General features: G+C 43.5%; 1 protein-coding gene across 1 annotated transcript in view; it reads left to right on the forward strand.

Annotated features, from left to right (window-relative positions):
- ryr3 (ryanodine receptor 3) overlaps window positions 1-11,460 on the forward strand; it is a 103,640-nt gene that overhangs the window by 91,283 nt on the left and 897 nt on the right. Inside the window, exons 86-105 of the mRNA XM_056428514.1 lie at window positions 552-632; window positions 730-818; window positions 907-1,035; window positions 1,151-1,255; window positions 1,619-1,700; window positions 1,814-3,087; window positions 3,191-3,243; window positions 3,316-3,481; window positions 3,583-3,669; window positions 4,941-5,141; window positions 5,249-5,379; window positions 5,821-5,863; window positions 6,548-6,675; window positions 7,615-7,675; window positions 8,232-8,378; window positions 9,316-9,450; window positions 9,939-10,095; window positions 10,182-10,246; window positions 10,395-10,495; window positions 10,572-10,626. Of these exons, the coding sequence (XP_056284489.1) occupies window positions 552-632; window positions 730-818; window positions 907-1,035; window positions 1,151-1,255; window positions 1,619-1,700; window positions 1,814-3,087; window positions 3,191-3,243; window positions 3,316-3,481; window positions 3,583-3,669; window positions 4,941-5,141; window positions 5,249-5,379; window positions 5,821-5,863; window positions 6,548-6,675; window positions 7,615-7,675; window positions 8,232-8,378; window positions 9,316-9,450; window positions 9,939-10,095; window positions 10,182-10,246; window positions 10,395-10,495; window positions 10,572-10,626 (3,290 nt within the window). The remainder of the gene's footprint in view (window positions 1-551; window positions 633-729; window positions 819-906; window positions 1,036-1,150; window positions 1,256-1,618; window positions 1,701-1,813; window positions 3,088-3,190; window positions 3,244-3,315; window positions 3,482-3,582; window positions 3,670-4,940; window positions 5,142-5,248; window positions 5,380-5,820; window positions 5,864-6,547; window positions 6,676-7,614; window positions 7,676-8,231; window positions 8,379-9,315; window positions 9,451-9,938; window positions 10,096-10,181; window positions 10,247-10,394; window positions 10,496-10,571; window positions 10,627-11,460) is intronic.

Here is an 11,460-nt window from a genome sequence, read left to right on the forward strand (position 1 = left end):
TACACAAGGTAATAATTAAGTGTATTTGCAAAGCAGAAACAGTCAAAAAATGTAAGTGTCCAAAGTGATAAAGTGATCCAGTCAGTGTTTTAGTGTCTTTGTGTTTTTGTGGTTAAACTCTGTTGACTGGATTATCTGGTTGATTTTGTATCTTTTTAAATATTGAATCGGGTCAAAATGACCCGAAGGCAACACAAGGGTTAAAAAAGTGAATTATGTCACCACTTCTGACAACTGCTTCTCTTCTTGAAATGACTTCATCAGACTCAACATGTGAAAGTTGTCAGGCTTCCTCGAGCTTATACAAATGTCCAAGTGTTTCATTGTTGTTTAACCTAAGAGCATTTCACATGTACTTTGGATTCGGTTTTAAACCTTCAATCTAAAGGCCAGGGACTTCAATTATGTATTGAAACTGTCCTGCTTGCCTCATATTAATTGCTTTTGAGGTTTTTTTTACGAATTATCGGACCTTGTTTTGTTCAATAAATACGAACTTAAATTACATTGTGTTACATAGTTGTAGTCACCAACGTTTATTTCCTTCTAAGGTTCCAAGGTGCTACAGAATGATGAATTCACGAAAGATCTGTTCCGGTTTTTACAACTTCTGTGCGAGGGGCACAACGGAGGTGAGCGCACACTTCTGGATATTTTAATAATAATAATGTCATGGTGATCCATAAGAAGGAGGAAGGACATGGTTAAGATAATATTTATTTCTGTCAGATTTCCAGAACTTCCTGAGAAACCAAACTGGCAACACAACCACAGTCAACATCATTATCAGCACCGTGGACTACCTGCTGCGTCTCCAGGTGTGTACAACACAAATATAAGGCCGCAACATCTTCACACACGCACTTGCGCCGTTTCATTGTCTAAGAATGTGATTCTGCTCTCTAGGAATCCATCAGTGACTTCTACTGGTACTACTCTGGCAAAAATGTCATTGATGAGACTGGAAGAGTCAACTTCTCCAAAGCTTTATCTGTTGCCAAGCAGATATTCAACTCTCTGACTGAGTATATTCAGGTAAGGAGCTGATCCCCGTTTCAACACCAACACATCCACAATGTAACGATTAAACCGACACATATATTTCTTCATAATATTTCTCCTTTCCATCCCATCATGTTTTTCCCTCCAGGGCCCGTGTATTGGGAACCAGCAGAGTTTGGCTCAGAGCAGACTTTGGGATGCAGTTGTCGGCTTCTTTCATGTATTTGCCAACATGCAAATGAAGCTGTCTCAGGTACAACACACCTTGTAATTAATATTTAACTTGAAAAACATCTCCTTATAAGGAAAATACAGTTCAGCGTGAGAGGATACAACTAAAACAAGCCGATCCGTCGTTCAATAGAAGTACTCTCTTCCTTCGGACCCCAAACAGTTCTCGTATTTCTCAATACATCTCACATCACTGCTTTAAAGCATAAAACAGTATGACACCTACACCTATGACAGGTTAGTCATTTGATATAGTTTCCACAACTTCTATTGGGCATCTTAATGATTATCCTGTCATAAAATCATGATTGAGGTGAGTCTAAACCACGTTGTTTTGTTCTTCCTTTGGCAAAGCTTTAACAGAAAGACTCTCATCTCCTTGTAGGACGCCAGTCAGATTGAGCTGTTGAAGGAGCTGATGGATTTACAGAAGGACATGATTGTGATGCTGCTGTCTCTGCTCGAGGGTAAGAGCACGACGCCGTCAAAGAAATGAGCAAGAACACAAAAGGGCACAAACACGTCGACACAGGTCAAGCTCGCGTCACGTAGCTAACGCAATATGTTTGTGTGTAATTAGGTAACGTGGTGAACGGAACCATCGGCAAGCAGATGGTTGACACCCTGGTGGAGTCTTCTAGCAATGTGGAGATGATCCTCAAGTTCTTTGACATGTTCCTCAAACTCAAGGACCTGACGTCCTCCGAAAACTTCCGAGAGTACGACCCGGAGTTCAAAGGCATCATTTCAAAGAAGGACTTCCAGAAGTCGATGGAGAGCCAGAAGCAGTACGGCCAGTCGGAGATTGAATTCTTGCTCTCGTGTGCACAGGCTGATGAAAACGACATGTTCAATTACAAGGAGTTCGTGGAGCGGTTCCACGAGCCGGCCAAAGACATCGGCTTCAACGTGGCGGTGCTGCTGACCAACCTGTCTGAGCACATGCCGCACGACTCCAGACTCGCCACCTTCTTGGACCTGGCGGGGAGCGTCCTGAGCTACTTTGAGCCTTACCTGGGTCGCATTGAAATCATGGGCAGTGCCAAGCGAATAGAGAGGGTGTACTTTGAGATCAGCGAGACGAGCCGCGAGCAGTGGGAGAAGCCGCAGGTCAAAGAGTCCAAACGGCAGTTCATTTTCGACGTGATCACTGAGGGCACGGAGAAGGAGAAAATGGAGATGTTTGTCAATTTCTGCGAGGACACCATCTTTGAGATGCAACTGGCCTCGCAGATCTCCGAGCCGGACGCGGTCGAACAACCCGAGGAGGAGGAAGAGGAAGAGGCTCACGGTATCCTGGAGGAAGAGGAAGACGGCGCCCAGGAGTCTGCCTCGGCCTTCACCACCGCATGCCGCTCCGTCAAGAAGAAGATCGACCATGTCCTCCAGATCTGTTCTGTGAAAAACATGCGCAAGCAGTTCAAGAAAAGCAAGAAGCTGAGCGTCAAGGAGATGATCACCGGCTTCTTCTCCTTCTTCTGGATGCTCTTCACGAGCTTCGTCAAGGGAATCTTCAGCCTCGTCTTCGGCTTCTTCCACATCATCTGGTCCTCCATGTTCGGCGGTGGCCTCGTCGAAGGAGCCAAGAACATGAAGGTGACGGACATCCTCGGAAACATGCCTGACCCGACCCAGTTCGGTATCCACGGAGACGTGGCGGAAGGAGAGAAGGTGGAGGCCATCGAGTCATCGGGGCGGTCGGATACAGCCACGGCGCCCGCGGGCGAGGTCAAGGTCGACAAGATGTTGGATATGCTGTCGAATCCCAAGAAGGAAGGAGGAAAACACGTGGACCCGGGGCTGGGCGACGTGTCTGAGTTGAGTGCGGAGGTCTCCACTTCTGATCACAAGAAGGTTTGTAGCCACAGTTCAACTCTGAGTTTAAACCCTGTGGATATCCAGATATCTGCTCTTCATCATTACCTCCACTCATGTCAATATAATCGTCCCCTTCCAGAAAGCTGCCGCCAAGCCCGTCAAGAAGCCCGAAAGCGAACCTGAGAAAGCAGAGTGAGTAGAATGAAGTGTGAGGGAAATGAATTATTATCATAAAAAATAAAAAACAAACCGTGTTGAATACAGCTCGGAGAACCAGGAGAAGGAGGATAAGCCGAAGAAGGAGGAGGAGGCCAAGAATCCCGAGGCGGAGGAGAAGCCCAAGACCAAGTCGAGTGAGTCCAAGGAGGCGTCGCCGTCCTTCATGTTGAGCATCTTCACTTTCCTGAAGATCTACCTCTACAAGATGCTGGTGAGCCCGCCTGTGCTTTGTTTTCGTTCATTTCAACATGTCTTGTTCCTCAGTATCGGGTGTTTCTGAATCTCTGAGGTAATCAAACCTTTTCCCTCCAGAACTTCCTGGCCCGTAACTTCTACAACCTGCGCTTCCTGGCTCTGTTTGTGTGTTTTGCCATCAACTTCATTCTTCTCTTCTACAAGGTGACTCCACTCAAGTTTACATCCAAATGTAGTGACATCTTCATTGAATCTACAGACAATTAGAAAAGAAAATGCAAAGTCATTTGGTATTTTCTCTACTACTGTTTAGTGAGTTGGTTTCATAAGAATAAACCGTTGGTGCTTTTAAACTATTTCAGAAGAAGAGGGTGTAACAGGATGACGTCATTAAAAGAGAGACAGTCAAATCGAAAACGTTGGAATCTGCCATTTGTATTCAGTCCACACAGATGTAATGTTTTTATTTGCTGCCATTTAAGAGGAACGTAAGCACGAATTTATTTCTCTAATTCACCTTGCATTGCCTTGCACTCTCTCAACCAAAGGTGGTATTTTACTTTTATCTTTGTAATTCTAGTATCCAAAGCAAAAATAACTTCATTTTTAAACTGTGATTGCTTCTTCAGTTTCTCAAATTTGTGTTTGTACGACATTTTTATTTTTTTAACAAAAGTAGCCAAACTTTTAAAATGTCGAATGTTGTCTTAATATATGTAGAATCTCTAAATATTATAAAATTGGAAATTCAAGTTTTTCATAATGCTCATTCCACACACACATGCATGGTGCCTTGAACTTGAGCTGATGTCATGCTTCACAGTGGGTCTACTGGAGCTCCCTGAAACGGGCGTTTTCTCTTCATTGTTGTGCTTTGGGGAACCCAAACATATCCCTCCACCTATCCCAAAATAGTTCCATTGAAACTATTATTTAAACACATCGATTTCAACCATCAACAACGATCTCAGCGAGCATGTTCGTCAATCTGAAGGACAAAGAGCACAAACTAAAATATAGATGGGGGGGGAAAGTTAACAAGATTATACGAAAACACGTGAAACTAGAATGGGCACTCGGTAGAGCGCATACCTTCGCATATCACAAGATTGGGCATTGAATTATGAACATGTTGGCATTAGTTGCATGCCAATTGGATAAAAATTGACCGCGCTATGGTAAAAAGAAGATTTTGACCTTTCCTTGACCTTGACCTTGACCCGATTGATCCCTAAATCTAATCAAATGGCCCCCGGATAATAAGCAATCATCCCACCAAATTTCATGTGATTCGGTTGAAAACTTGTTTTGTTATGCGAATAACACGCATACAAATAAATAAATACACGGCGATCAAAACATAACCTTCCGCATTTTCAATGCGAAGGTAATGACCACGACCTGTGAACGGGGCGTGGTTCGGTGGTACAATGGCACTGCCCATTCATTGTGTACGTGGTGTACACTCTCCTTAGGTCACTGGTGAAGCCGGGGAAGAAGTAGATGAGGAGAAGACGTGGGACGGCGAGGAGGACGACGGTTTGAACACCTTCTTCGACATGGATGAGTTTGTCCTGCACGAGAGCAGCGGCTACATGCTCCCCACGCTGCGCTTCCTGGCCGTCTTCCACACGGGCATCTCCTTGGTCTGCGTGTTCGGCTACTACTGTCTGAAGGTATTTACCGCGCTCGTCTTCACCGAGACCACCGTGTTGTATTCCCAGGTGAGTCCTGTGAGCGAGCTTCGGTCTGAGTTCCCCCGTCTCAACTCGTTTGCCTCCAGGTTCCTTTGGTGGTGTTCAAGAGGGAGAAGGACATCGCCAGGAAGCTGGAATTCGACGGTCTCTACATCACCGAACAGCCGTCGGACGACGACATCAAGGGCCAGTGGGATCGCCTCGTCATCAACACCCCGTGGGTCACAGTTCACACCTGGCGTCAGTCTCAACTCTGGATCCTCCCAGTCGATGATATGGATCATTGAAATGGGTTCCATTGTTTCCTGACCAGCACAGATGATCACACAGAGCTAGAGTTGGTACCGAACTTAAAGGTACCAATCGGATAGCGCGGGGGACTGCGTCGCCCCTGCTGAGGCCTCGAGTCAATCGTGGCGAGCCAAATTTAAAATGCAAAACAGACAAGTTCTGCGTTAGAGGATATTCAGAATTCACGATTAATCGCTAAATTAACTAATCAAGCATTCATCGTGGTTGATCAATTCATATAAAGTCAATCAATAAAGTTGATCAGTCCTAGCATTTGGATGTATGTTGTTTATCTATCAGACTTTAGGAGGGAATTAAACAGTTTTTTAAAACTATTAATGAGTCTAACTTCTCTTCTCTTTTTCAGGTCTTTCCCCAACAACTACTGGGACAAGTTCATCAAGCGCAAGGCGAGTATTTAAGAATAATTTCAGGCCAAAGTTACAACACGTATAGTAACTAACAACTGATCAACCAGATTCTAGAATACAAAACTAAATATCGTGAAATGGGACAGGCATTGTTTTTTAGGGCTTCATATATTGTCATTATTTGACTTGTTGAAGTGATCGGCTTGAAGCGCTTACTTTCAGCTGCGCTGCACACACTTGGAACATTTTACAACACACATTAAAATGAAACACAGTTATGCCTATAGGTTAACTTAAAACCATTATTTGTTCAAATTGAATTGTCTCTTTTTTGTTTTATTACATTCTTTTTTAATTGTACTCTCAAAAGCATAAAAATGAGGGCAAGCCTTCAATGTTTCCTTCGAGAATACCATGAATGAATGAGTGGATATTTAGTAATAATAAGTCATATTTAATCTGTCTATCTGCATTCCTAGTGAGACGCCCAGTGAGGGGTTCTTGGACTTTTTCATCTCCACTCCGTTATTTGAAATATTACAGATAACATTTCTTCCAGGAATCCATTTTAGTCGATTGTTGTTGTCAGGCAGACTTGAGTGGTTTGTGTTCTGTGAGGGTAATGTTGATATGCACTGTACGGACTCTAAAACCAGCCGCACTTCTTTCTCACGGTTTAATTGTCGGTGACCGATCTGATCTCTTGTGTCTCTGAATGTTTAGGTGATCAACAAATATGGTGACCTCTATGGAGCCGAGCGCATCGCTGAGCTCTTGGGCCTGGATAAGAGCGCTCTGGACTTTGACCCCACAGTGGAGACGGTGGAGAAGGAAGCGTCCCTGCTCTCCTGGTGAGAACTCAACCCTGGTTTCCTCCATTTACAACAAATGAAAATAAACAAATGTCTTTGTCTTGAGGGAGCGTTGACGTTGTACTCAGAGGGCTTTTGGATTAGGGCGTTTGAACGCTACATGGCAATAACGGTGTTTGGGTGTTTGATGGATTCAGGTATGAAAGCCAATCCCTGAATTCAGCAGCTTCACAGTGTTACTGATAATGAATAATTCCCGAAACTCAAAATAAAGCAGATTCATAGGAAACTAGAACGGGCACTCGGTAGAGCGCATACCTTCGCATATCACAAGATTGGGCATTGAATTATGAACATTTTGGCATTAGTTGCATGCCAATTGGACAAAAATGTATCGTGCTATGGTCGTGCTATGGTAAAAAAAAGATTTTGACCTTTCCATGACCTTGACCTTGACCTTTGACCCGATTGATCCCAAAATCTAATCAAATGGTCCCCGGATAATAACCAATCATCCCACCAAATTCCATGTGATTCAAGAAGATTTGACCTGTTCATGACCTTGACCTTTGACCCGATCGATCCCAAAATTTAATCAACTGGTCCCCGGATAATAAACAATCATCCCACCAAATTTCATGCGATTCGGTTCAATACTTTTTGAGTTCTGCGAAAGATTTTGACCTGTTCATGACCTTTGACCTTGACCTTTGACCCGATCGATCCCAAAATCTAATCAACTGGTCCCCGGATAATAAACAATCATCCCACCAAATTTCATGCGATTCGGTTCAATACTTTTTGAGTTTTGCGAATAACACGCATACAAATAAATAAATAAATACACGGCGATCAAAACATAACCTTCCGGCATTTTCAATGTGAAGGTAACCAGACACCTTATCATCCTCATGCATCGGTATGGTTGATACAGCAATGCCACCGCAGGGGTTCTACTTGTTGTTTTGTTGTTGGCAGGCTGAGCTCCATCGATACGAAGTACCACATCTGGACAATGGGCGTGGTTCTGACTGACAATGTAAGTTCATACTGGGAATAGATCTTTAGATTAACTGGTGGTTGAAGAAGTTTAGAGAGATAGTCACCCTGCAAACATCTTGGATGTGATTTTCAGATGATTTAAATTGTGTCTCACACACACACACACACACACACACACACACTGAATGAGTATTTATTTCGATCAGCAAAATATACAACCACCAGGAATTTAAAAAAGAAGAAAGATACATGAGGCTGACCGAAAGGGTTAAGGCTGAAGCTATCTAGCTTATATGTGCCCTAACCTATGATTTACATACACACACACGCACACAATTTGTGTAGTGAAATGCTGGCTGCTCAGAGACTAGTTTTTAACTGACGACAAAATGAAATTAAAATCAGTAAAAATAAGAATTGGGGGTAAAAAATGTTTATTTAATCATGTACAAATCGACGTATGTCGCAAGAGTCTGACGAACTATAAAATAACATGTTGTTCATGCTTGAAGACAAATACACAGAGCAATGCAAATATGTTTTGAATCCTCATTCGACCTGTCACGTCATGGATGGCCTGTGTTTCCCTGCAGTACTTCCTGTATCTGATCTGGTACACCACCATGTCCATCTTCGGACACTTCAACAACTTCTTCTTCGCCGCCCATATGCTGGACATCGCCATGGGCTTCAAGACCGTCCGCACCATCCTGTCTTCCGTTACCCACAATGGAAAGCAGGTGCGTCCCTCAGCCGGCAGGGGGCGCCAGAGCGCCGAGAAGAAGCCAGCGGCCGCCGCTCATGTGGCAGAGCCGCCGGCCCTCGGTTCCTCGTTCCCTCGTCCCTCGGCCCCTCCTCCAATCTGAGAGGGTTTTGAATTGATAAAAGAGTAAAGGGATGTGGCTTTCAGTCTAATTTACAGTAATCGGGTAAAGCGCAGTATAAACTACTTATACCGAGTATTTTTACCAGTTTATCAAACAAATTAAAGATGAGATAGAATTTGATTTATTCTCACTCTGATTGAAAGTGTGTATTAACTTCAAGCTGGGAAGCCTGAACAGTTAGCTAAAGAGCTTGGAATGAATCAAATAGCTTGTCAAAGGTAACGCTGAAATAACTCTTATAATTAGGTAAATTATAATGGATAACATGTTGAAATACTCAGCTAAAAGTAATTATTCTTTGACTGTTGGCTAATGGACTTAAAGTAGTGAATATATGGTTGAAATAGCTCAAAGTAATGGAACAAGGGTTGAGATGTGTAGCAAGGTTTTTTTTAATCTTTATACGTCTTAATTTTCTTTGTCAAAGTAAATGCATCGGCCATTATTAAGTATAAATGCAGTTCTGTTCAGAAATAAGTTCTGTCATGTTGTGGATTTCATTTATTGAATTGCTGAAGGTCTCTAAATATTGATAAAAGAAGCCGCCCGAAAATCCTCAACTCAGCTTTTGATTCCTCAGAATATTTCAGTTATTTTATGCTCCACTAACTCTATGGAGGAAATGTGCCCTCACATTGACATGTCAATTCATGATGGAGAGATTACTCTCACAATCTACATTTAAAAAAGAACAGGCACTGAACTCAGAACTGGGAATGCATAACGGTCAGATGATGCCTCACAGTGGTTGTGTGTACTTGTCTGTATTTTCATGATTTGTGTCTCGTAGCTCATGCTGACCGTCGGGCTGCTGGCCGTGGTCGTCTATCTGTACACCGTGGTCGCCTTCAACTTCTTCAGGAAGTTCTACAACAAGAGCGAAGACGAGGACCAGCCCGACATGAAGTGTGACGATATGATGACGGTGTGTATTCATAGAGAGGAAGATGAATTCATAATAGATAATGGCTTTCCATGTCTGCAGAGCAAATGTTTGGAGATAATATTTTATATGATTGGCTCAAACTATTTTTGCCAGCTGGCCTTCATTTTGGTTTGAAAGCAGGAGGTGACGACGAGACTGGGGCCAACTATGTTTTTCTTTATTTATCTTTTTTTAAACAATGAAAAACATAACAAATGATTAAATATATAACTGGTGAATTAAATGTATTTTCAGAACCTTTTATTCAGCACATATTTTGCTTTATTATTATTTTCTTTGCGCAATAGAAGACGCCAAATTACCATTCGCAACCTGAATCCTCAGTGAATTTAGTTTTTTTTTGGTGTGAAATGAAGGACGCAAATAAAAAGCCACCACAGAAGAAGAAACAACGGCCTTTAAAAAAAATACTCTGCTCCTGATTTCCTCTCAGAAAGTGAAGCTCAAAGGCATTTCCTCTTCCTCAGTGCTATTTGTTCCACATGTACGTGGGCGTGAGAGCTGGCGGCGGCATCGGAGACGAGCTGGAGGACCCAGCCGGAGACGCCTTTGAACTCTACCGCATCCTGTTTGACATCACCTTCTTCTTCTTCGTCATCGTCATCCTGCTGGCCATCATTCAGGGTACACGCGGCCTCTCCGTCGTCACGCGTCTTCGTTCTGCTCGCCGAAGCACACGTGTCCTAACCGACCGCTGCGCCCTCCCCCAGGTCTGATTATCGACGCCTTTGGTGAGTTGAGAGACCAGGAGCAGCAGGTGAACGAAGACATGGCGGTGAGTTTCATATTTAAAAAGTGAGGAACAAAGTGACAGTAACCATCTTCTCCTTCACGGGAACAGAAAACAACCCTCTGTCTGGTCCTGCCATGCAGAACCAGAGTGGAATCTGTATCGATACGTAAACGTCTCTTTCCTCTTTCAGACCAAATGTTTCATCTGTGCGATCGGGAACGACTACTTTGACCGGACGCCTCACGGGTTTGAAACCCACACCTTACAAGAGCACAACCTCGCCAACTACCTGTGAGTAACCGATCGGAGTCACGGCGTATTTGCGATCGTTAATGCTCCTCACACCTGGTGCTCCTCCCGCACGCAGGTTCTTCCTGATGTACCTGATCAACAAGGACGAGACTGAACACACGGGCAGGTACGTGGCGGCGCCGCTCCAAACCTGCTCGACGGGCTCATTATTTATTCTGTGATGTTTTACGATCAGAGGAAGGTCACGGTCACTTGAGGTTTTACCTTCAACCCACTCGTGGTGTTGCATAAGTTCTGCTCAGAGGAAGAAGCAACGCGTGGGTTCACTTTGCCACCGACTTTGTGATTTTAACTTGTTATTATAGTGCACCTCAGATTGAAGTTTTTATTGTATATGCATGCTCTGTTCTTATGTCACACATTTAGTAGAGATAAAACTCTTTGTTCCCGGCTGCGATGGTAACCGTCCAGCTGCCTGTAGAGAAGGTCACACCGCTTTAATGTTGTGAACACAAATACAAAGCTGGCCTTCTGGATCACCCTTTAGATCTCTAACGATGCATTACTGCCAGTCTTCTCACATGGATGGAGCCGGTTTCTGAATCCCCTTGCCCTGTCAATGTTCACTCGATGTGCAACAAGCAATATCACATTTCCTGTTGCTCATTTGGACATGTGGCACTAATCAAACCACACGCATAATGAGCATGCACGAGGACCCGGGTATGAATCTGCTGTTTCCACATTCGCTCATTGCTCCTGTCACAACGTCCCTTTAAATGCTAGATATCAATCATAAGCCTGAAACATTGTTGACATACAATACTTTGACTTTTATGAACTATCCTCTGATCATTAATGAAATACGAAACTCACTTTTAATTAAAAAAAATATATGACCTTTTTATTTTGAAGTCAGTCAAATAGTGGTCTCAGCCCAATATGTGACATTGATGGTGCCGCTGTGACGACTCGTATTCATGTTCTCCGTTCCCCTGCAGGAG

The sequence above is a fragment of the Pseudoliparis swirei genome, chromosome 12, assembly GCF_029220125.1.
Source record: "Pseudoliparis swirei isolate HS2019 ecotype Mariana Trench chromosome 12, NWPU_hadal_v1, whole genome shotgun sequence".
Taxonomy (NCBI): Eukaryota; Metazoa; Chordata; class Actinopteri; order Perciformes; family Liparidae; genus Pseudoliparis; species Pseudoliparis swirei.